Source organism: Amphibalanus amphitrite, unplaced genomic scaffold (genome assembly GCF_019059575.1).
Source record: "Amphibalanus amphitrite isolate SeventyFive unplaced genomic scaffold, NRLGWU_Aamphi_draft 000135F_arrow, whole genome shotgun sequence".
Classification (NCBI taxonomy): Eukaryota; Metazoa; Arthropoda; class Thecostraca; order Balanomorpha; family Balanidae; genus Amphibalanus; species Amphibalanus amphitrite.
In genome coordinates, this window is record NW_024881630.1 from 951,326 (window position 1) to 976,049 (window position 24,724).

The following is a 24,724-nucleotide window of genomic DNA, read 5'->3' on the forward strand; positions in this document are numbered from 1 at the left end:
TGTTGCCGCGAGCGAGGCCAACGACACCCCAGCCCATCGCTGTGCGGACTGCACACGGCGCGTTGTCGCCTTTTGTCACGATGTCCTGAGGCTTGATGGCCTTGCTGCAGTTCAAGCCAATGAGTAGACCAATCGACGCCTCCGGGTAGTAGGGAGGCAAACTCTCAGCTACTTCTCTCAGATGAGACCAGTTTGCTGCTGTCTCACGCCTTGGGATCAGTTGTCGATCTACAGGCATGTCTTCACGGGTGTACGTTGTGGGGAGGCTGATCTCACTGCTGGAGTCCAGCGCTTCGATGACCAGTCCCGTTACTGCTTTCGCCTTCACCTCGGTTTTCCCAGTAATCGTACTCAATTCCAGAGAAGTTTCCACTCCGGGTGCTTTGATCTTGTCGCAGACGCTCTCAGTTATGAACGTCCCATCAGACTGTGGATCCAGAATGGCGTAAACCATTTCCTTGTGCTCCGGTGTTGTCCGGTGATGGACCAGTACAGGCACGATCAGTGAATGAAAACATGGGGTTCCATCATCTGCATCGCTGGGCGGTGATCTGATTTCAGTTTTCAGTGTTGTAGCCGTTTGTGTTTCGACTGACACCGATCGTCCGGGAGTCCCTCTTGATGACCTGAAATCATCATCATGTAGGAGTGTCGGGTGAGCACCGTGACACTTTCCACATTCTCTTCTCCTCTTGCACTCCTTCCAGATGTGGCCTATACGCAGGCAGCCACGACACACTCCATGCTTGCGAATCACAACATGCTTCTCTGGCAGGGACATCTTTGCGAAGACCTCACATGAGTCCAGTGGATGCCTCTCTACGCACAGGACACACTTCCACCTGTAGCTGTCAGGAGCTGATTGGCTACTGCTGGTTGCTTGGTAGCTGGGATCAGTTCTTCTGAAATTCCTGTCCGACTTCCTTTCAGCTACTGCACCAGTCGAAGAAGCGAATGCTCCAGCTCTGTCTCTTGTTTTCTTCAGTTTGTCTTGGTCTGTCTCCAGCGATACTGGTCCACAGGCGACTCGAGCCTCTTTGGTCAAGAAGTTGACAAACACTTCTAAGCCTGGGTACTCTGACTTGTCGCGTTCATAGATGTGCTCATCTACAACCCTCCTCCAGCGATCTACAAGATATCGTGGAAGTCTTTTCAGCAGCTGGGTAATATCATCGATGTTCCCAAGATTGTTGAGTCCTGGTACTGTCTGAGCTGCCACCAGACAACCTTCCAGGAAATCTGCCAGCTCACGAAGGGCCTTGCCATCTCCAGGCCGAACATGTGGCCAGCTGTGGAGCCGCTGCCTATAGGCATTTGCTGTGACAAAGTCGTTTCCATACCTTTCAATCAGTTTCTGCTTTGCCTTAGAGTAGGCATCCACACTTCTCAACTGGAGAAGTCCTTGAATTGCACGTTTAGCACTTCCACCTGTGTAGGTTGCAAGATAGTGCAGTCTTTCTGTGCTCTCAGTAGTCCTTGACTCAATGTAACATTCAAATGACTTGAGCCACATTGCGAACTGCTCAACGTCACCCTTAAATACCTCAGGTTCAAGAACAGGCAGCTGGTTCTGTGACTTTGATATGATATGTGCCAGTCCTGTCAAAATTCCTTCGGCCTGAGCATTGCCATCTGAGTTCTTCTCTTGTGTTTTCACATTTGTCTTCACTTGTGTGTCCTTTTGATACTCATCTGGCCCATCTTCATTCAGAAGTTCTTGTTCAAACTTTTCGCTGATATCCTCTTGTGCGTTTTGAATGTCAAGCTGCACTTGTAACTCCAACTCCTTTTCTCTCAGCTCCAGATCCTGTCTTTCCTTCAGAAGTTCTTGTCTTTTCTTCACGGCCATCAGTTGCGCCTTCACTTCTGCCTTCTTTCTCTCATCCTGGAGACGCAGCATCATGAGGTTTGCTCTCATTGAACTTGATGTCGTACTAGCTCCTGCCACAGAGCCTTCAAGCTTTGTTTCATGATCAGTCAAAGCAAGTTCCTTTTGCAAAGCATCCACACCCTCTTTCATCTGGTTCAACTGTACCCCTATTTCTGCGTGGCTTGACAGATGCTCCTCCTTTCTGTCTGCAGGAAGTAGAGCTTGCAAATCGATAGCTGTTTGCATGAGCGTCACATATCCATGAAGCCACTGTCTCACCTTCTTTGTCACTGTTTTGTGGAAAACTTCATCTGCCTTGACCCTTTCGGACACATCTTCTTCCAACAGTTCAGCTCCTGTCTTCTTCAATTCCTTTAGAAGAACATTATAGCTCTTCTCCTTGGTTTCTAACTGGTATGCGGCACCTTTCGGATTTAATGTGACCTTTCTCCCACTCCTTCTAGCGAGCAGTGCTGCACCACCTTCCTTCGTTTCACCTTCCAGACCTTCCATCTTCTTACTTTCATCCATTTCAAAGCAGTTTCAAACAAAAAATAAAAGAAAAGTAAACACTACAGGTACAGGTTTATAGGTCGTTGGAAGAACTGAAATAATATGAGGCAAATAAAGTTCGACTCGGTGTATAGATTGTTAGTTCGGGTCATCTAACTACCTACAGGTTCAGAAATTGGTCCCAACGTTCATCTGGTTTTGTTCGGATTGGGGGATTTTTTACTGTAGCAGCATGTGGATAGGACATCAGTTTTCCTTTTAATTCAGTATATTCATCCAGATCCGCAATGCCACGTAAAAAACTGAAAAGACACAACACGGTATTATAACCCTCGTTTCCTCAACATTCCTGCGCCACATTCGCAACCAACTGATAACTGACTATAATATCTGACTAGAATGTTTTTGTTCACTCTTCAACATAACAAACTTAGGCAAAAAGGTATATGTCAAGTTTACGTCCTAAGCACATATCAATGATAATTGTTTCACATTCCTACGTATTTTGACGTGCTGAATCCAAAAATCATACTTACATGTCTCGCAAGAACAAAATTATCACCAATACACTAAGCAATTACACCTTCCCACAACACACGATCAAAACAAATCGAGAGGAAATTGAAAGTGTCCAGCCTTGCCATTTGTGAAAAATATTTTGTCCTTTTTTAATGTCGAGAAATAAAAACATTCAATATATTATAAAAATAAATAGGAAATATGTAAAAAATATTTATTTAAAAAGAAATATTATTATTAGAAATAGAATAGCAAAACAACAAAGGGGAAATGTTGGGAACCGGGGTTATTGGCTGGGGGGGGGGGGGAGGAAAGGAAAATCCTGAGAACTGGGGGGCGATTACTTGTGCAAAGTTGGCCAAAATCAAGAATGATATCTAACAGTTGCTATTCAACTGTGAATAATGACGTCATAATATTTCTCGCGGCGAAGCAGCGCAGTGCCGAAGGCAATGCCTTAGGAGAGATTACAGGCAAGAGTAAATCAAATATTTTTAGGTTAAGTGGTTATGTATCTGGCTTCAGGCCGAAGGCCTGAAGCCTGATGCATGACCACTTAACCTAAAAATATTTGATTTACTCTTGCCTTTCGGCCTGAAGCCAGATACATAACCACTTAACCTAAAAATATTTGATTTACTCTTGCCTGCAATCTATTCCTGCAAGCAACTTTTTCCTTATCCCCGGTAGGCAAAAATCAGTAGGTTAGGTTAGGTTAGGTTAGGTTAGGTTAGGTTAGGTTAGGTTAGGTTAGGTTAGGTTAGGTTAGGTTAGGTTAGGTTAGGTCAAGTCAGGTAAGGTTAGGTTAGGTAACAATTAGATTTGAGGCAAGAACCCCGATTCCTAAAATTTCCCAAATATTGTAACCATTCTTATCGTATTTTTCTCCATCCCCTCCCCACAAACCCCGGTTCCCGACATTTCCCTATGACGTCATTTTCATTTTTTCTCTCCCCCACCCATGAACCCCGATCCCCAACATTTCCCTGTTTTTCTAACCCTCCCCACCCAATAACCCCGGTTCCCAACATTTCCCCTTTGTTGTTTTGCTATTCTATTTCTAATAATAATATTTCTTTTTAAATAAATATTTTTTACATATTTCCTATCTATTTTTATAATATATTGAATGTTTTTATTTCTCGACATTAAAAAAAGACAAAATATTTTTCACAAATGGCAACGCTGGACACTTTCAATTTCCTCTCGATTTGTTTTGATCGTGTGTTGTGGGAAGGTGTAATTGCTTAGTGTATTGGTGATAATTTTGTTCTTGCGAGACATGTAAGTATGATTTTTGGATTCAGCATGTCAAAATATGTAAGATTATGAAAGAAATATCATTGAAATGTGCTTAGGACGTAAACTTGACATTTACCGGCAAAAACATCATCTAATCATAAACAAAAGCATACATACCAAAATATTAAAGAAAATACATTACTCACTCCGTCCCATGTCCCTCGGCTCGCTTTTCGTTCAAAACAATAACATTTCTTGCGCAGATGCGGCAAAAAACAGGGCCCACGCGGGCCACGCTGGTGGTCACCTAAACCACTGCAGTAAATTGATGCCAGCGGGAACAGGTACAGTCTACCCATCCAGGCAGTCTCCCCGCGAGCGAGGACAGGCCCGTGAGCTGCGACTGGACAATTCCTGGGATAAGCCAACGATGACAAACGGTCGACCCAGACCGCCTTCTGCAATGCATGGAGCTAATTCGGCCTCAGGAACAAATGACCGGCTGCAGGCTCACAGAGGCGGATCCAGCTCAGAGTTTTTTTTTTTTGGGGGGGGGGACCATAACAATTTATCGATTCTTTACATGCATCGTCCATAGGCGTGCCGCGTAATGTTAAAATTATGCCGTTTGGAGGGTAGGGGCAAATGCCTATTTTGCCCCCTGGATCCGCCACTGCAGGCTCATCACTTTCCACTGGCGGATCCAGAATCGTGGCCTCGGATGCTGCGAGGGATGTACCGATAGGCGTCGCCAGAGATTTTCGGTTGGGGGGGGGGGGCAAAATCAACTTTTGTGTGAAATCTTGCCTTTCCCCAGTCGCTACTCACTCATTTTGCATATCATTCGACGCGCAATGGTGCGAGGAATCCGATGGTGACAAAGTTTTCCTTCTAGCTATGACATGTATGTTTTTACAGAAAAAAATCGAAATTTTGAAATTTGTGGACAAAAACGACCGGTAGAAATTCGTGGATGCGCAGCCGTGGGAATTTCAGACGGCTCCGGCTCCGGCTCCGGAGAAAAAAAAATCGGTTCCGGCTCCGGCTCCGGGTGAAATGCCATGGCGGCTCCGGCTCCGGCTCCGGCTCCAAATGCTCAGTACGTCCCCTATACAGTTAAATACGGGTCGAAGAAAATAGACGATGGGATTGGTGCAAGTTGCTTCTGTATTTGCATAACAGGGCTATTTTCATATTTTGAATACCGCATGTTTTACTGCCATGAACTGTCAAACCGAACTAGGTCAATAATTTTTGCTCTTAAAAAAAGGAGCCGGAATCGCCCCCTTTTTTGACGGCTCCGGCTCCAGCTCCGGCTCCGGGCTATATTGTTTCACGGCTCCGGCTCCGGCTCCGGGCAAAATGTGCCGGCTCCAGTTCCGGCTCCGGCTCCGCACCCCTGGGTAGAATTACAGTGGCTGCAAAAGACGACGCACTGCAGAGGGCCCCTGTGCAGACTCTCGTCACTCATGATCATTACCCAGAAAAAGGTGAAAAACGCCCCATTTAATCGGATCACCCTGCTAAAACCTCCATTCACGCATGCATGCAGAGGTTTTACGTGAAATGCATAGGGCTTATCCCAGCCGCCGATTGTAGCTAAGTTGGGCATTCGGCGGAGACTGAGAGCGAATGTCGGAAGTGTGAATCGGAAGTAAATTAGTTGGTAATTCATCTTTGCTCCAGTGGAAGGAAGTGTTGTTCACTCGAGTGCGAACAAAAAGTTTCTTGTTTTTCGTGTGAAGGGAAGCGCTGCAAACGTGAACAAAAATGTTAAACGGAGCCAAAAGTTACGCACGGCATAGCGGCAATGGATCCCTTAGAGATAGGCTTTGGACTTCCAGGCCATCTCAAGCCACTCAGGGTCAGTGTGGACTCTCAGAAGCCTGCTTAGGTTCCCGGAGATCGGCGTGGGTCACCCCAAATATTTACGTGTATGTGGTGCTTTACGGCTTTCCGAGCCCAAGGTGGGGCCCTCAGAAGCCAGTGTGGGCGGCGGGCGCTAAGAGACTAGGCCCAGAGTGAGCCTAGAGCCCTCGGATAACTGTGAACCGTTGGGGTCTGTGTTGAATCCCTAAGGACCCTATGTAAGGACATAAGAAGCATGTGTTGCGGCCCATCAGATGCCGGCTTGGGGTTAGCAAAGTCTGTCGCTTCAAAAGTTCGGCTGAACTGTCAGAGGCCAGTTAAGGTTCTCATAAATTTTCGAAGGCATCCTAAAAGATTCGTGTGGCCCTTCAGAGGTCTACGTATGTATAAGGTCCTAAAAGATCCCTGTATGGGCCCTCAGAGAACATGGACACCAGTGGGACTCTCAGTGGCCGGTTTGGGCCCTCTGAAAGCTTTTTAGACATCAGTGGAGCTCCTTAGGAGCCTGTGTGGAAAGCAAGCTCATGAGCCCTGCGGCACTTGAACGGTACTTGAGCCTGTCGCAGACATTTGACGAGTCGAGAAAGGCCCCATAGATTTCGTGTCACGCTTTGAACGAAAATTATGTGTCAGCACTCCAAAACTTATGAAAATCAGCTATAAAATGTAATAAAGAACCAACTAAGAACATGGAATGAATCACAGCATTGACATTTCCGAGTCTGGAGTCGGAGTCTTGAAGATTTTGGGGACTGCGACTCTGACTTTGGTTTGAACTGCACGCTCCAACCGAGTCTGATCTTACAGACATTCTCAGAAAGGTACCCCTATTTTTTCCCGACTCCAAAATCTCATCGGATCTGTATCGATCTCAGGGGGTGCCCGGTCCGAGGTTGGGGGGGGGGGGGCAAGCTGCCCCGCTTGCCCCCCCCCCGTGGCGACGCTTATGGATGTACCTATCAATATATCCCCAAAAAAGCTTCTCCAAATCAGGAAAAATCCTGGAATTTCGATTTCTTTGGCTATGCTGAGCAGTTTAAGCAAACTATTCGTAATAAACGCTGTGATCATGACGTTTTCACAAAACAATAAATGTTCATCATCGATTTCGGGGGCTGCATGGGAGAGGCAGGCCCAAAACACCCTTCCCCCAGATCTGCCTGTGTCACTTTTGGCTTAATACGGCTCATGATTCTGCAGTCGTGCACCGCTGCGCCTGCAATTTGCAATATGCTTGGCGCGTCACTCAATTCGCAAGCAATCGTAAAGCGCGCTCCATTCCGATCAGTCCAACTTCGGAAACGGGGTCTCGGCTCGTTGGTCTAGGGGTATGATTCTCGCTTTGGGTGCGAGAGGTCCCGGGTTCAAATCCCGGACGAGCCCGTTGGTTTTGGCTTGCACTTGCAGCAATGCAAGAGTGATTTGTGGCTCTGCACACATTGATATGTCAGGCTGGGATCCGGTCGGGGAGAGAAGCTTCGATATGTGAGTAAATGGTGTGTCCAAAAATATCGAGGCACCAGAACAAGACTACTTTTTTATTAAAAAGTAAGCGGCACTGACTGAGGGGAAAGACAAATGAACACATAACAATATAGATCATCATTGGCATTGTATAATATTTTCCCGAGCACCTTGTCTTTGAAAAAAAATCCAAACAATTCTCAAATTCAGGATGATGTTCGCGCCTGAATGCCTTCGCTCGGTTGACCTCGCTGCATAAAGATACTTCGCTTGTGAAGCTGCTCACCACCGTCTTGAGGGCTTCTACGGATTGCGGGGCCAAGCATTCTGGTAACACTTATGTAGAAGCCCCCCAAAAGGTGGTGAGCAACTTTGCGGTGAGGAAAGGCAAGAGGCCCTCATTTCATGAGCCACCAAATCAAGGGAGTGGAAGATTTGAAGTGTGAAAGTTGTCCTTAGTCTGATCATCGCCGGGGGTGGGGGGGGGGGGGGGGGGTGGGGCAGGAACTGATTGATGACAATGGAAGTGCGCTCAAAAGATGTGTCCCAAAATACTAATTGCAAAAATGCATTGAATAGTTATGTAGCTCTGTGTAGTCTGTGATCTGTCAGTGCCACTCACTGAAAAAAATCGCTTTTACAAATACCCCGCTGACCGGATCTGACCTGGTCTGTCCTGGCTTTGTTTCAGCGGTCGTCGGCGGACCGCGAGCCGACCGACCTGACCTCCGACCTGGTGGCCTACTGCCTGGCGTCTGTGTGCTCCGACAAGGCCGTGCAGCCGGCAGAGGCCGAGATGTTGGCGCTGCGACTGCTCCAGCCGGCCCACCACCCCGCACTCGGTGAGTCCCGCTCGTGTGCCTCTCATATGCTTCCTCTCCATGTTTGAGAGTAACTTGAAGTAAGATTACCCTGCCGGTGGTCTGTCTGTGACCTGACCCACCCGTCTGACCCCTTGACCTCTGCGTGACCTCCAGCGGCCGACCACCCGGACCTGTGGTGTCGGATCGTCACCAAGATGGGCCTGGAGCCGGCCGAGTTCATCCGTCACCGTCAGACCAATCTAGTCAAACTGTTCACCGACGACTATCAACCCACGCCGGTACGTTCGCATCGCAACAGCACAGTCAGCTGATGCGGGATACCCGGACTTCGAGGCGCTGAATGAATGAATGAATGAATGAATGAATAAATGAATGAATGAATGAATGAATGAATGAATGAACGGATGAATGAATAAATGAATGAACGGATGGGTGAATGAGTCAATGAATGAATGAATGAATGAATGAATGAATGAATGAATGAATGAATGAATGATTGAATGAATGAATGATTGAATGAATGAATGAATGAATGAATGAATGAATGAATGATTGAATGATTGAATGAATGATTGAATGAATGATTGAATGAATGAATGAATGATTGAACATGTTTAAATTTAAGAGTCGATGGGCTTATTTCTATTGTTTTGATGAGTCGCGTTTAATTTACTTGCATAATAATAATTGGGTACGGGAGTTCGGGGGGGGGGGATGCTGTTGCATTGCCGAATAGGCTGCAGCTGGTGCAGACAGCGATGAGAAAAAGAACGATTGGGCTCGTCCGGGATTTGAACCCGGGACCTCTCGCACCCGAAGCGAGAATCATACCCCTAGACCAACGAGCCGATGGAGTCGGAGCGGGAATCAATTCATTCTGTAAAATAGTTGTCATTCCGCGGCCGTCGCACTGCGCGCGCGTCAACCTGTGCCCCGGACTCGGGTCACCCAGCTGACTCCCCGCTGACTGTCGGTCGTCGGTGCCGCCAGACGTGGGAGGCGGCGTTCTCGACGCTGACGACGCTGGCCGGCGACGTGCTGCTGCCGGACGTATCGCAGTTCGTGCTGAGCCGACTGCGCGACGAGCGCCTGATGGCCGTCACACTGGAGGAGTTCAACATCTATCGCACGCCCGAGGGGACGCTGTACGACACCAGCGTCAAAGACAGGTGAGCTGTGTTTTCCCAATGTACTAGCAAGTAGCAATGCACTAAGGACACTCTTCTGCCGTCCTTTGTCGCTTCTTCCTCGCCGTGCGTCTGACTCCCGGCCTCCTGTCTTCCCATAGCGCCAAGGAGGTGCAGTCAGGTAACATTGCGCGTGAGAGCAAGCTGTACTCGTACAAGGAGCAGATGGAGGAGATTGCGCTTCGTAAGGAGTTGGAGGCGAAACGGGCTCGCGAGGGCCGCGCAGGGCCCGAGAAGCTGACGCCCAAGCAGAAGGAGGCGGTGGCCCAACAGCTAGAGAAGGAGAGCAAGATCCGGAGCCGTGTTGCAGAGGTGAGCGTTCCGGTGGGCTGATTGACGGACACCGGTTCGGAGTGTCCGGTGGTCAGTCGGTGACCGCTTTTGTTCACAGCCTGACGTCTGTTTCTGTCGGTGTTCCGTGTGTGCTGTGTCCTTGTTTTTGTCTCTGATCTGCACCATCGTGTTCCTGCGGCGTGTCCCTGAGGTGCGCGTTGTGACTCCTTCGGTGCCCGCTACGGCCTCTCCAGGATACCTACACGTCTTTTGTGCTGTGACCTCCCCAGTATCCGCTCTGACCTCTCACGTACCCGTTGTGACCCCTAGTACCCTCTGCGACCTCTAGTACCCGTTCTGACCTCCAGTACCCGCTGTGACCTCTCTGTCACCCGTTCTGACCTCCCCGCTCCCGTCACCAGGTGGACAGCCAGTTCAGCGTGGCCGCCTCCCTGCTGCGAGGGGCGGTTGGCGGCGACCCGGCGGCCCTGCAGCAGCAATACACAGAGCTGGTGCCGGCGCTGCTGGCCTCCCTGCAGTCAGCTCTGGCGGCGCCGGTCACCAGCCAGCTCTGGCTGCGGCTCGTCCGACTGGCCTTCGCCAAGGAGGACCACGTACTCGGTGGGTGACGGGATGTCGGCGGAGGGCTGATCTGGGCAGGATAGCTGGCGAGAGGGATGGTGGGGCGGCTTGGTAGATGTAGCGAACTTTGAAGCCGGGAGTCAGACGGTTTTCGTGGCGAAGAGATTGTGCCTACTTTGATGTGTTTTTTTTTATTATTATTTAGGTCTTGAAGCCCAGCTGTTTCGGTGACGGCATTCTATACCCGATTTCTTTGCAGCTTCATAATTTCATCCATATTTACGTTTCCTCTCAACAGCGCACCGCACTGACCTCTGCCGTCCCCGTCCACACCAATGCACGTCCCCCTCACCGTCCCTCCCTCTCCCCTGGCAGCGGAGACGGTGGCGCGCGTGACGCTGCGCCTGTGCGCGCCGCAGTGTGTCCCTCACAGCCCCCCCCCCTCTCCGCCGGCAGCTGAGACGGTGGCGCGCGTGACGCTGCGCCTGTGCGCGCCGCAGTGCGTCCCCCTCACCGTCCCTCCCCTCTCCCGGCAGCTGAGACGGTGGCGCGCGTGACGCTGCGCCTGTGCTCGCCGCAGTGCGTCCCTCACATTCCCCCTCCTCTCTCCCGGCAGCTGAGACGGTGGCGCGCGTGACGCTGCGCCTGTGCGCGCCGCAGTGCGCCACGGACGCCGGCTGGGAGGCCGAGCGGCCGGCGTCGGCCGTCTACCGGCGGGTGGTGCTGGCGCTGTACGACCGCTGCTCGGCCGGGGACGGCTCGCCGCTCAGCGCGCCCGCCTTCATCGTCTGCTTCCCGCTGCTGCGCCATGTGCTGGAGACGGACACCGAGAACGAGGACGTGATGATCAAGGGACTCAAGGTGAGGAGCGGTGGAGGGATAGGGACAGCTACAGAACACATAATTGACAGGCAAACTCATCGTACTAATGGCTCTACGAACTAAGAACGGATATTCTTATGCTTGTCACTATTTCAGTTATGCCATGATGGCCTAGGTCGATTTCTCTTGTTTTCTTCTTACAGCTGGCTGATAGCTTGCGCCCTTGTTTGTTTCACCCGTTTATCCGCGCGTATCCCGTTCACGAGACAACTCGTAAGTGACAAGTGTCCCGTTCACCTAAGTCTGACGCTGTCTCGTCTCCCCTCTGGACAGCTGGTGGAGATGCACGCCCAGCTGCGTGGCGATGGTGACCTGCTGGACCCGTCCCTGCTGCCGCGAGAGGCGCTCGACAGGCTTGTCCTGCGCATCATCGGTAGGTCATGTCACTTGTCAGGTCAGGTTGGGTGGGATAAAGTGGCGGTCCAACCGGTCACGAAGCCACTGACTCGGAAGGTTCTCGTGATGCGATCCATAATTGTTGTTCTCGCGGGTTAAAGTGTCCAGGATGTAAGATAACTTAGGAAATAAAATTTTAATTTTTGTGCAAGTTCTAACTTTGCCTGGACTTCAAGACGACAGACGTTTTTTGACTGTCTGCATGACGTAACATCTTACCACATCAAGTAAAAATAATTACGAGCGAGCGAGCGCAGCGAGCGAAGTGAGTCTTTTCAATATAACGAAAAAATCTCAGTATGAGCGGCCCGGCCCGGCCCGGCCCGGCCTGTAACGCTTTTGAGAGGCTTATATCTCAGCAACCGCTGGACCGATTGGCCTGCGGTCTTTTTTGTTGGGTAGCCCCATCCCTTCTACCCCGTAATTGACTCCTTTTGATACATCTCAGTGACCGTCGTGGCACGTGCCACGTGAAAAGTCAAGGGTGTTCAAGCTGTTTTGCAAAAGTAATGATTTTGAGAGGCTCATATCTCAGCAGCCGCTTGGGCGATTGACTTGCGGTAATTTTTGTAGGGTAGCAGCATCTCTTCTACCAAAAATAGGATACTCTCGATGCATGTGGGTCACCCCCAGTGCACGTGCAAAATACAACAATAAGAGGTGTCAAATTTGTTCCCATTTTAATAACTCAGTAATTACTGGGGCGATTTCGCTGAAACTTGGCATACAGGTAGGCACCCACCAGGCAATGCATTCCCATGTGTTGCGGTTAGGGCGCTACTGCACGTGCGCACGTGCAGGGGGCGTTTCCAGATCTCGAGAACGGCTGGGCCGATTGCGCTCAAATTTGATACACGGTTGGGGACCGGTTAGTAGGGTGCCGCGCAAAAGTCATTTTGGAACCCGTTTGCACGTGCGCACGTGCAGAATGCCGCCTCCAGATCTCAGGAACGGCTGGGCCAATTGCGTTCAAATTTGGCACACCGCTAGCGACCGGTTAGAAGGGTGCTTTGCACAAGCTCGTTGGAAGTACCCTCTCGCCCTTCCGCACGTGCAGGGCTCACTATCTCGCTCGCTCGTTCTTCGCCCAAAAGGCGTTTTACTGGTAAAGTAAAAATAAAGTAAAAATATCCCAGATGATGCTAGCTCACGTCTAACTGGTTGTCGAGATTAAGCATCAAATCATCCATGACCCCCGCTCCGTCGCACCACCGCATTTTCACCACTCCAACCTGGCGTCTCTATGTTTTTTTTATATGCTCCACGCTCGTCTCTAGTCTGTCCGTCTCCGCCCGTCCTGACCAGCTTTCCGCCCTCTCGCCGCCTTCCCCCCTCTCCCTCCTCCCCGTCCTCCAGCCGTGCACGGCCGCCGGCTGGCCTCCGAAGTCACGCCGCCGCCGCCTCTCTCGGTCACCACCACCGCCGTCACCACGGCAGGCACGGCGTCGGGCCGCGTGCAGCAGAAGGCGTGCGGCGCCCTGCTGGAGCTGGCAGCGGCCGCCGCCGGCGAGGAGGGCTGCGCGGTGGCCGGCAGAGCCGAGGTGCAGGTGCTGCTGGACGCTCTGCGCAGTCCGGTCGACTCGGTCCGGGATGCCGCGCTCCGGGTGAGTGGAGAGGGGGGGGGGGCGGGAAGTGGAGTGGGTGTGGGCGTTGCAAGAAGGTTAGGTAGGGTATGCTGGCCGTTAAGGTAGTGGTTTTAGGACCACTTTATGAGTTTAAACAAAATATTACTCGCATAATTGCGATAGCGTATGCTAATTCTTCTTCCATGTTAACTTAGTCGTACTCACAGCTTTAGTCTATCATGGTCAGCCGTACACAGTATCCGTCAGATCATTCAGTCATGCAACTGATGACCCGTTTCCCACATCTGACTCACACATCTCGTCGTCTCCCTCAGAGCCTGGACGTTCTGGCGGACGTACTCGACTGTCTGGAGGGCTCCGACCTGTCCGCAGTGCTCGCCGAGCGGGTCTTCCTCGCACGATTCGACGTCTCCGAGGAGATCAAGTATGTTCCTACCGCTGATGATCGCCGAGAGGTGACATTGGGAGAGATCTGATTTCAGCCGTTTGTTTTACTACCTTTTCTTTATAGACGAATAGTTCCGATATAAATGTTCTGTAACAGAACCATTGCAACATTGTCAGTTGTGCCCGGCGACGAACAATGCCGTATAATTTTTAGTCGGCCAGTGACCTGCTGTGATGACCCGACGGCTGTCTGGGCCGCTTGTCGCCCTTTACTGACCTGTTCCTTACCTCGTCTCCAGGTCGGCCGGTGACCTGCTGTGGGAACGCCTCTCGCTCACCGAGGGCCCCTGACTGACCCGTGCTGCTCCCTATCCCCAGGTCGGCCGGTGATCTGCTGTGGGAGCGCCTCTCGCTCTCCGAGGGCCCCTGGATGATCGCTCCGCTGCTGGAGGACGTGGTGTACCCGGAGGAGTGCGTTCAGCGGGCGGCGGCCAGCGCGCTGGCCAGTCTGGTGGACGGACACAGAGACCAGACCGCGCCCGTGCTGGACCGGCTGCTGGCGCTGTACGAGGACAAACTGCAGGTCAGACCGGAACGCCAAACGAGTTGTTTGGAAAGCTGCTCATGTCGGCAGTCCTCTTGTGCTTTGTGCCGTTGTGTATCCTAAATCATATTAACAGTGGCTTTGAACTTCTTTTTTCGCTTTTCAGCAGCTGATGTAAGCCGTGCGTCACAGTGTATTTAATCTCGCATTCAGTTTCAGTTCGGCGTGATTTCAGTTTGCAGATGCCGTCGCCGTTATGGACGGCAGGGCTTGAGGATTATTAGATGCGCACTTCGGTCGGGTGGTGGAGGAATATATGATTCTGTCTGACACTTTGTGTTTTAGATGACTATCACTCTGTCGGTGCTGGATCAGTTTGGTCGGGTGGGGGATATATGACTCTGTCTGACTCTCTGTTACAGATGACACCCCCAGTACTGGACCAGTTCGGTCGGGTGGTGGAGGGATGCATGACTCAGTCTGGCACTCTGTTACAGATGACCCCCGGTGCTTAACCAGCTTACTCGGGTGATGGAGGGTTGTATGATTCACTGTTGTTTTCTGTGTTACAGATGACTCCGCCTGTACTGGACCAATTCGGCCGGGTGGTGGAGGAGTCTTTGGATATCTGGCAGCCCCGCGTCGGTGTGGCGCTCGCCCTCAAAGCCATTGGACCGTTCTGCACTGACGACCTCATCGCAAAGTACGTCTAAGATCACTCAGCTGTCGCCCATTGCTCACCAAAAGTGTGGTGAGGCGCTATCCTCTGACCTGTGCCCTTCTTTTCTCAACTGCTTCTGTGTCTAGTCTTTTTGCTCCAGCCCATGCCCTGAGAAGTAGTCCCAGCTGAATGTGCTGACCGGGCCGGCGCCTCTCGGCAGGATCATGTCGTTTTTCGTACCGACCGGCCTGGGTGACCGCGCGGCCGACGTCCGAAACGGAATGCTCTCGGCGGCTCTCACCTGCGTCGAGGCTAACGGGAAGGTGGGTGTGGCCTCTGACGTCGCTCAGACAATCGTTTCACTTTCACTGGTGCCGGTTATCGGGCTGTGAGAGCAGGCACAGCGCTCGGTCCACGCGCTCGCCGGCAACGGAAAAATTGTTGTGGTAACTGGCTCGTTGGTCTAGGGGTATGATTCTCGCTTAGGGTGCGAGAGGTCCCGGGTTCAAATCCCGGACGAGCCCACTGTTTAGCTCTGGAGGCATGTGTTCTGTATACGATGGACGTGTGAGTCGTGAGAAACACGGAAATATGCAGGAAATACTGCAGTAGCGGTGGCCTGGGTTCTCATGACAGTGAGGCAGGGCTGGAGTAATGAGAAACCTGGACTCTCACAATTCAGCCCCTGCTGTCTCAGGGCTTTCCCACAAGAACATCTGGCCTTTTAACTCGCTCTCCGCCCTCTGAAATTCTATGCGGCTGGCCGCCACCCAGCTATGCCCACTGACCCGTCGTATGTGTATGTGCATTCAGTCGTCACCAGTTATGCCCTCTGACCATCTGTTTATGTCTGCGCAGGAGGCGGCCACCAGTCTGCTGCCCGTGTTTGACGAGTTCCTGGACTCGGCGCCGGCCACGCAGAACTACGACTCTGTCCGCCAGTCGGTCGTCATCCTGATGGGATCGCTGGCCAAACATCTCAGCAAGACGGACCCCAAGGTGAAGCCGATCGTCACCAAGCTGATCCAGGCGCTGGACACGCCCTCCGAACAGGTACGGATGGAGAGACAGACGGCTTGGACGACTGGACTCTAGTGAGCCAAGGTGGGGATTTTTTGTGTGAGTGTGGGGGGTGGGGAGTGGATGAGAGGAGACCCTGATATTAGCTGGAGTCCACCAGTCCCCAGGTACAGCATTGGCTGTGTCCTGGTTTCGGTTTGCGGCATGACCTGACCTGACCGGACCTGTGACCTCAGGTATAAACCTTGGCGTCCTGTCTGACCTGACCTGGTCTGACTTGTGACCCCAGGTACAAACCTCATGGTCGTACTATCTGACCTGACCTGGTCTGTGACTTCAGGTACAAACCTCCTGCCGTTCCGTCTGACCTGACCCATGATCTCAGGTATAAACCTCCTTGCCAACCTGTCTGACCTGACCCGACCTGTGACCTCAGGCACAAACCTCTGTGGCGTCATGTCTGCCGGCGTTGGTGCCTGACCTGACCTGTGACCTCAGGGTCAAACCTCTGGCGTCCTGACTGCCCTGACCTGACCTGTGACTTCAGGTACAAACTGAAAACCTCCGTGGCGTCCTGTCTGACTTGACGTGACCTAACCTGTGACCTCAGTTACAAAACCTCTGGCGTCCTGTCTAACCTGACCTGACCTCTGACCTCAGGTACAAACCTCTGTAGCGTCCTGTCTGCCGGTGCTGCTGTCTGACCTGACGTCCTGTGACCTCAGTTATAAGCCTCTGTGGTTTCCTGTCTGACCCGATCTAACCTGTGACCTCAGGTACAAACCTCCGTGGCGTCCTGTCTGCCGGCGCTGGTGCCCGCCATCAAGGAGGACGCTCCGGCCATGGTCCGTCAGATGCTCGGCCGTCTGCTCGAGTCGGATAAGTTCTCCCAGCGGCGCGGCGCCGCGTACGGTATCGCCGGCCTTGTCAAGGGCCTGGGCATCCTGGCGCTCAAACAGCTGGAGATCATGACGGTGCTCATCAACGCCATTCAGGACAAGAAGGACTGCAAGAAGCGAGAGGGTGCGTACGATCAGATGCTGGCGACGGACCTGCTACTGCAGCAGTGTGGTGTGGTGGGAATATAAACGTAATGTAGGTTGAAAATCACTATTGATTTCTCGTTTCACAAATGATAGCTTAACCAGTAGCTAGTGTATCTGATACCGGCTGATGTTTTGAATTTGCTCGCCTTTGGTGGTTTCCCCGATGTTGATCAGTCGTCACCCTGTTTGCCTCCCACGCGTACCGTTGACTATCCATGAGAAATACCTCCTCCTCTGTCAGATGACTGAGTGACTGAGTGACCACACCTCTCTTGTTCGTCCGCCAGGTGCGCTGTTTGCCTTCACCATGCTGTGCAACATGCTGGGCCGCCTGTTCGAGCCGTATATCGTACACGTGCTGCCGCACCTGCTGCTCTGCTACGGCGACTCCAACTCGTACGTGCGTGAGGCCACTGACGAGACGGCGCGTGCCGTCATGTCCAACCTGTCTGCGCACGGAGTGAAGCTGGTGCTGCCCTCGCTGCTGGCCGCCCTGGAGGAGGACTCGTGGAGGACCAAGGCCGGTGAGTTGACCGAGCTGCAGGGTGGGGAGGAGAAGGGGGAGCGGGCTTTTCTAGGGTGGTAAGAGTAATGCTTGAGTGTTGATTTTGAATTACTTATCGATGTGTGATGAATCTACTTAGGTACACATTTTTTTTACGTAACCCATGTCTTCTTTTTTCAGCAAATTTTGTTGATAAGTCTTGCGATCGGTTCAAGGAAGGAAGAAAGGACGGAATCGAGGAAAACGTTACCCTTTGCGCGTTTTCTGTCGCGCATATTTTAAGGCTGTACGGGACCGCCATGGGACCACCATTGTGCTCTTCCCTCCCCCGCCTCTCCTCTCGTTACTTGAACTGACCTTTCGGTCTCGCGCCTTTGACAGGCTCCGTGGAGCTGCTGGGCTCGATGGCGTTCTGCGCGCCCAAGCAGCTCTCGTCCTGTCTGCCGAGCATCGTGCCACAGCTGATCGAGGTGCTGGGAGACTCCCACCAGCGGGTGCAGCGGGCTGGCGCACAGGCACTCAAACAGATCGGCTCCGTCATCAGGAACCCCGAGATCCAGGGTGGGTGTTGATATGGAATACCGAGATCCAAGGTAGCTGACTGTACGGATCCCTGAGATCCAGGATAGGTGATAATATTGAAGTCCGAGATCCAAGGTAGTTGATAATATATAAGTCCGATATCCAGGGTAGGTGGCTGAATGGAACCCTGAGATCCAGGGTAGGTGATTACATTGAAGTCCGAGATCCATTGTTCATGATAATATGGAACCCTGGAGATGCATAGTAGGTGCTAGGTGATATCACGGGAAACCGAGATACGTGTTAGGTGCGGTATATGATCCAGACTTCAAGGGTAGACGACGGCAAGGAACCTCGAGGTCCAGGGAAGTTGGCTGTACAGGATATTCCGGTTCGGGGTGATAATGCACACAATCTTTGTCCATTGTGAGCAATGCAGCCCATTGTCATGCCAAGCCGTCTCCCGCCGTGTCGGTTCGTTTCTGACATCCCCCGCCTCCCCCGGCAGCGATCGTTCCGACGCTGCTGTCGGCGCTGCAGGACCCGGCCAACCGCACCTCGCTGGCGCTGACCATCCTCATCGACACCAAGTTCGTGCACGTCATTGACGCGCCGTCGCTGGCGCTCATCATGCCCGTGGTGCAGCGCGCCTTCCAGGTACGGCCACGGGCGGTTCGGGGCTCTGTTCATGAGTTACGGATGCTCACTTGTTCCATCGAGCACGGATTAAACGGTCTCGTAGCTTGATTTAGAAATAAGCTTGCTGGTAAGAACACAGAATAACTGAACTTGTACTCTGGCCTCTGAACAGGTGAACTGACTGAAAGCATTACAAAACTGAGAGTTCGTTTATCAAAAAGAGTAAGTTTTAGCTTGAGCCGTGCTTTCCGACACTTCGTATTGCGGCGGACTGTGACTACTGCGATGTCTGAGTTGTGCCTTCCCCGTCCCGCAGGACCGCTCCACCGAGGTGCGCAAGATGGCTGCGCAGATCATTGGGAACATGTACTCTCTGACAGACCAGAAGGACCTGGCGCCCTACCTGCCGGGCATCATCCCCGGCCTCAAGTCGTCGCTGCTCGACCCGGTGCCCGAGGTGAGCGCCGACCGCCGCCGGGGTGTCAGTGGAGTGGATTTAAGGATCAACCTACTTAGTGGATCGGAAAAGAAGAGGAACTTTTCCGATTCTGAAAATATAAGGAGCTTTACCGATCGATGCTAGAGATAAAATATGTAGTCATTCATCCAATCGTTCCGAAAGGATTTCTTACTTAGCTTGACTGGTGGCAGACTGCTCTCAAAGTGCAGCATGTGTGTTAAAGCGTCTCGGCCTCTTTTAGACTACCGAATGTAACATTGCCCTACCGTATGTAGCGGTGTCCTACCGTGCGTAACGGCCTCCTACCATCTCCTGCACAGGTGCGCAGCAAGTCCGCTCGCGCGCTGGGCGCCATGGTGCGCGGTATCGGCGAGTCGTCGTTCGAGGACCTGCTGCCGTGGCTGATGCAGACGCTGACCTCCGAGCAGAGCTCTGTGGACCGCTCGGGCGCCGCGCAGGGTCTCAGCGAGGTGGTCGGAGGACTGGGCGTCCAGAAACTGCACAAACTCATGCCGGGTGAGTGGAGAATGAAAAGGGAAGCGCAAACGGGCAGTGATGTAATAATGAAAGGAACATGATTTCTGGGGTGAGAAGCTAGAAAGCTGAAGAATTGGCATTTTATTTGTAATTGCCTGAGTCTCTCCAAATTTCTTTCATTGGGTTGCTACAAAGTAAGCGTTTTTTTTTTGTAGAGGATTTGCACCAGGACGCCAGTGGCTGGTGTCATGGTGACGCGAGGAGACGCCAGTGACTGGCGTCTTGCTTGCCATCAATATTTTGCCACAAATAGCTTTGCACAGTGCACATCCTCATTGACCTCGAGCCCGACTGTGGCCACTTATTTATGCTCTCCGGTGTGTTCACAGACATCATCGCCACGGCCTCTCGGACGGACATCGCGCCGCACGTCAAGGACGGCTACATTATGATGTTCATCTACATGCCAATGGTGTTCCAGGAGGAGTTTACCCCCTACATCGGACAGATCATCCCGGCCATCCTCAAGGTGGGACCCGCGGTCAACAGACGGCTTCTTACAGCTGGTCTACATAACCACAGGTCCTTTCATTATATTCCAAGAGGAGTTTACCCCCTACATCGGACAGCATATCCCGGCTAGCCTTAAGGTGGGACCGCCGGCCGATGGATGTTCTACCACCTGATGTGTTATTGCTGAGGACAATGCTGGCTGGGTTGTGCTGAATGGTTAGCAGATTTTAGATGAGAAATATCTATGGTTCCTTCATGTTATCTTCACTCCAATTACAGCAGTTCTGTTTAATATCACATGTCTGTCGCGTGTTGGCACAACAACCCGGCCGGATCGAATGATGCCTTCACAAACCGTTTGTCCATCCTGTTTCTGGTAGAACACTGATCTCCGGTCTCCACCCACTGCCCGCTCTGACCGCGCCTACACCCTCCCCGACAGGCGCTGTCCGACGAGACCGAGTTTGTGCGCGACACGGCGCTGAAGGCCGGCCAGCGGATCGTGCACACGTACGCCGCCTCGGCCATCCAGCTACTGCTGCCCGAGCTCGAGACGGGCATGTTCGACGACAACTGGCGCATTCGACACAGGTTGGTACCGCGGTGATGGGTGGAAGGGGGAAGGTCACAGTACAATGGGTAATTTGTTTTTGTTTTTTGTTTTGTTGGGTTAGGCCCTTTCGGTCTGGCAAGATCATTTCAGAGCCGGGAGGTTGATAGGATATAGGGGGAGACATTGGTCTGGGCAGGCACCCTAATGAGTCGCCGGGGCTGAGCCCGTCCAGAGGACAGGCCACCCAGCCCCAAGGCACTCACTGCACCCGGCTACGGGGTGCGCTCCCTCGGGAGCAGCGGTGCCGCTCCAAGGGAGCAGCCCGCATGAGATAAAGGTGCCTGTCCAGCCCGGAGGGGGTTGCGGCGTGGAGGAGAAGGATTTCTGTATCCTGAGGATAGAAGCACGGAACGGTGTGGTTTTTGTTGTTAGTGGAAGGACGGGAACAGTCGCGCTATGGCCCCGAAGTGTCGCTTCGACAAGTCTAAGTTATATGCTCAGCTTGTTAAGTCAATCATTACATTGTTTGCCGCAATTTTTGGCTTAATATATTTTGTTTATTTGGAAGTACATGTATAAGTACGTATAGAAGTAGCTCGTCGCAGTGCCGTGTCTGGAGCTCTGACGTTCGCGCGCGGCATTGCTGCGCCGCTCCGAGCGCCGCCCCGCGGCCGTCCGTCTCGTGTCGAGCGGGCTGTGAGGCGGCCGTGTCGTCACTGATAACGTCACGGCTGAGGCCTGAGCCGGTCCGTGATTGCCGAAAAATGCGGTCAGTGGGCGGGATCTGTGAAACGAAAGCGCCCCGGCCGCTCGCTCCTCGCACTCCGGCGGCCTTTGCTCGTGGCTCGTTGGTCTAGGGGTATGATTCTCGCTTAGGGTGCGAGAGGTCCCGGGTTCAAATCCCGGACGAGCCCTGCGTTTTGAAGCGGTTGCAAATTGCAATTGCAATGGAAGGTGCATGTTATGAAGTGCACCTTGCAGAATTGCCAACTGAAAATGAGTATTTGCCGTGTGTGCATAATGCATAGCATTTATCGCTGACGGTAACAACATTGGTAATGAGCATATGTTACTCCATGAAGCTTTAATCAGCTGTCCCCTTCGTTGGATTGTGAGTAGCAGATGCAACACATTGTCGAATACCGATTTGAGAATGCTCATTTGCTTGTGACCCTTGTTGACAATCTCCAATGCCTTGGATGAGAAATGTGTGCCTCCCATCCATGCCGATGCAATCCGGGCGCTCAACCAGCCTCGTCGCCTGTATTTGCACCACACTGTAGGCACTGCTGCGAGTAGTCGTCCAGTATCTGCTGCCTGTTAGTTACACTCACGTCAGGTCCCGGTCTGTCCTATGATGTAACTCTGGCCTGGTATATTCACAGCTCCATCAAACTGCTGGGAGACCTGCTGTACCAGATCTCCGGCGTCTCGGGTAAGATGAGCACGGAGACTGCCGGCGACGACGACAACTTCGGCACGGAGCAGAGCCAGCAGGTGAGGGTTTGGTGGGGTGGTGGGGTGGAAAGAGTTGACGGTAAGAGGAGCCGCATGTCGACATTCATGCGAAAGTGCAGCTTTTTTCTTTAGTGAAGCCATTACCTCAGAAGTATGTATACGAGAAATAATTCCTGAGCGCCATAAAACCTTTGTGTTTTCTTATTATGTATCGCCCAAATAAATAAATTGCTGTTACAGATTTTGCTGCATCTGCCTCTGTATCCCCTGATCATCTGTGCTTTCAGAGTCATGCGGACTAACCACTCCATTTCTACCGCCAGAGTATCATCAAGATCCTGGGCCCGGAGCGTCGGAACCGCGTGCTCTCCGGACTGTACATGGGCCGCTCGGACGTTGCGCTGATGGTGCGCCAGAACTCGCTGCACGTGTGGAAGATCGTGGTGCCCAACACGCCGCGCACGCTGCGCGAGATCCTGCCGACGCTGTTCACCCTGCTGCTCGGCCACCTGGCCAGCACCAGCCACGACAAGCGGCAGGTCGGTATAAGAGGCAGGAGGCTGGGACAGGGCGTGCAGACAATGATAGCCAGTCGATTGGTTGGTGTCGAGGGACGGGTCTGCTAGTGGGGTCCGTTGCGGGCGGCAATGACTTCCTCTCAGCTCGCTTTACAATGTTTGCTATCACCGATTGCTATGTTTATGGCAATGCTCGCTACGCTTATGGCAATCATGCTTGCTACGCCACGTCACATTTCAAATGCATAAACCTCTACCCTGTCGCAGTATGTCCTCACCCGGCACGTTTCTTGTCGTCTCCGACAGGTGGCGGCCCGCACGCTCGGCGACCTGGTGCGGAAGCTGGGTGAGCGCGTGCTGCCGGAGATCATCCCTATCCTGGAGCGCGGCCTGGAGTCTGAGGAGGCCGACCAGCGCCAGGGCGTCTGTATCGGACTTAGCGAGATCATGTCCTCCACTAGCAAGGATATGGTGCTGGCCTTCGTGGACAGCCTGGTGCCCACAGTGCGGTGAGTGGACTGTGGAGAGGGGTAGACTGAAGGGCTGGGGGCCTGGTAGAGTGGCTGAGTGGACAGCTCGGAGTCCACAGTCCGGTGAGAAGGAGTCGAGAGGAATAGGGTGTACTACTGATGGGCTGGGAGAGATAGGATGGCTGTGTGTGTGTGGGGGGGGGGGATGGAATGGACGTGGGAATTTCTTTTCTTTTATTGACCCTGGCCCTTTCGGTCCGACAAACCTGCTGCGAGGTCGCTGAGGCATGATGCCTTAGCGGTACGGGGACTGACTCACAGGCGGATGTGCGTGGACTGAGCCTGGCGGGCCTCTGCTGAGTACTGACTGATCCATACCCACAGGAAGGCTCTGTCGGACCCTCTGCCGGAGGTGCGCGCCGCCGCCGCACAGACGTTCGACTCGCTGCACAACACGGTGGGCACGCGCGCCCTGGACGAGATCCTGCCGCCGCTGATGGAGCAGCTCAGCCAGCCCGACCAGGTACGGTGATGTGGGTCGGGGGGGGGGGGGGACGGCTGATGATGGTCCAGTCTTAGTTATGAACGATGCTGGGTCTCTGCAGTATAACCAGCAGATCAAGTTACGTTACTCTGGCCAATCTCCACGCCTACCGATGACCTCAGCAATTGGACTCTCACTCTTTGGGCGTTCAGCCTATTTTGTCAGCATCGACAGCACAGCAGAGCATTTACACATCCCGTAACCCCGTCGTTCATGTCCTAGCACTAATGTATGACGTTCGCCACCCTCTTCCCTCTCGACAGGCGGAGTACGTGCTGGACGGCCTGCGTCAGGTGATGACCATCAAGTCGCGGGTCGTCCTGCCGTACCTAGTGCCGCAGCTCGTAGCGCCGCCCGTCAACACCAAGGCGCTCAGCATCCTGGCCTCGGTGGCCGGCGACGCGCTGACACGCCACCTCAACCGCATCCTACCGGCGCTTATGTCGGCCATGGGCGACGCCGAGCCGGGCGAGGCGGCTGCCGAGCAGGCCGGCTACTGCCAGTCGGTGATCCTCTCCGTCACAGAGCCGGCCGGCGTGCGTGTCGTTATCGACGAGCTGCTGGAGGCGACGCGCGCCGGTTCGACGCCGCGCCGGCGCGCCGCCGCCGCGCTGCTGGCCTCGTTCTGCGGCCAGACGCGCGCAGAGTACGAGCAGCACGTGTCACAGCTGCTGCGCGGACTGACGCACCTCTTCATCGACGAGGACGACAAGCTGCTCCAGGTGAGCCATACTGGGATGACGTGAGATGGACTTGGATTGGTGTAAACGTTTCATCAGTTTGTACTTGTTGAATGGTGCGGTTAATTATAACCCATATCACTTACGAACCTAGTAATTAGGCATCACTCGCATCAGGACACAGCCCTAATTTTCTAAGCCGTCGTTCTGACGTTGTTTTATATACTCTGGTTCTGACCGCGCCGCTTCCACCCGTTCCAGTCTGCCTGGGAGGGTCTGAGCGCCGTCATCAAGCGACTGGAGTTGGACGACGAGCACAGCTACTACATCCCGGACGTGCGGCAGGCGGTCCGCTTCGCCGCCAGCGACCTCAAGGGACGCGACCTCATGCCCGGATTCTGTCTGGCCAAGGTGAGATATATATCTACTTTGCATGGCGATATGAATTGGGTGTCATTGGGACCGATTCGAGAGTCAATTGTAGATTGAAATGTATTCATTCAAGCAGCGTATGATCTGT

The 24,724-nt window shown here is 52.9% G+C and overlaps 1 protein-coding gene, 1 long non-coding RNA gene and 4 other non-coding genes across 9 annotated transcripts in view; 4 read left to right on the forward strand and 2 right to left on the reverse strand.

The window, feature by feature from the left end:
* LOC122382184 (eIF-2-alpha kinase activator GCN1-like) overlaps window positions 1–24,724 on the forward strand; it is a 55,877-nt gene that overhangs the window by 26,248 nt on the left and 4,905 nt on the right. For 2 of the 4 annotated variants that reach the window (XM_043367173.1, XM_043367170.1), the window contains exons 12-38: window positions 8,169–8,319; window positions 8,455–8,579; window positions 9,292–9,470; window positions 9,590–9,800; window positions 10,184–10,382; window positions 10,960–11,204; window positions 11,499–11,598; window positions 13,059–13,225; window positions 13,522–13,631; window positions 13,973–14,177; window positions 14,711–14,841; window positions 15,020–15,122; window positions 15,658–15,852; window positions 16,596–16,842; window positions 17,153–17,389; window positions 17,752–17,931; window positions 18,401–18,549; window positions 18,848–18,988; window positions 19,312–19,507; window positions 19,858–19,997; window positions 20,424–20,572; window positions 21,920–22,031; window positions 22,316–22,531; window positions 22,817–23,019; window positions 23,365–23,503; window positions 23,788–24,246; window positions 24,466–24,615. In XM_043367173.1, the coding sequence (XP_043223108.1) occupies window positions 8,169–8,319; window positions 8,455–8,579; window positions 9,292–9,470; window positions 9,590–9,800; window positions 10,184–10,382; window positions 10,960–11,204; window positions 11,499–11,598; window positions 13,059–13,225; window positions 13,522–13,631; window positions 13,973–14,177; window positions 14,711–14,841; window positions 15,020–15,122; window positions 15,658–15,852; window positions 16,596–16,842; window positions 17,153–17,389; window positions 17,752–17,931; window positions 18,401–18,549; window positions 18,848–18,988; window positions 19,312–19,507; window positions 19,858–19,997; window positions 20,424–20,572; window positions 21,920–22,031; window positions 22,316–22,531; window positions 22,817–23,019; window positions 23,365–23,503; window positions 23,788–24,246; window positions 24,466–24,615 (4,839 nt within the window). Of the gene's footprint in view, window positions 1–8,168; window positions 8,320–8,454; window positions 8,580–9,291; window positions 9,471–9,589; window positions 9,801–10,183; window positions 10,383–10,959; window positions 11,205–11,498; window positions 11,599–12,977; window positions 13,226–13,521; window positions 13,632–13,972; window positions 14,178–14,710; window positions 14,842–15,019; window positions 15,123–15,657; window positions 15,853–16,595; window positions 16,843–17,152; window positions 17,390–17,751; window positions 17,932–18,400; window positions 18,550–18,847; window positions 18,989–19,311; window positions 19,508–19,857; window positions 19,998–20,423; window positions 20,573–21,919; window positions 22,032–22,315; window positions 22,532–22,816; window positions 23,020–23,364; window positions 23,504–23,787; window positions 24,247–24,465; window positions 24,616–24,724 lie in introns of all 4 variants that reach the window. The other 2 variants (XM_043367169.1, XM_043367174.1) reach the window with 1 other exon arrangement.
* Window positions 2,634–4,480, reverse strand: LOC122382188. The gene is made up of 2 exons (XR_006256636.1): window positions 4,351–4,480; window positions 2,634–2,685 (listed from the first exon to the last, which is right to left on the reverse strand). It is a non-coding gene; the product is annotated as an uncharacterized LOC122382188 (long non-coding RNA).
* Trnap-ugg lies at window positions 7,325–7,396 on the forward strand. The gene has a single exon. It is a non-coding gene; the product is annotated as a tRNA-Pro (tRNA).
* Trnap-cgg lies at window positions 9,078–9,149 on the reverse strand. The gene has a single exon. It is a non-coding gene; the product is annotated as a tRNA-Pro (tRNA).
* On the forward strand, window positions 15,252–15,323 carry Trnap-agg. Its single transcript has one exon. It is a non-coding gene; the product is annotated as a tRNA-Pro (tRNA).
* Window positions 21,377–21,448, forward strand: Trnap-agg. Its single transcript has one exon. It is a non-coding gene; the product is annotated as a tRNA-Pro (tRNA).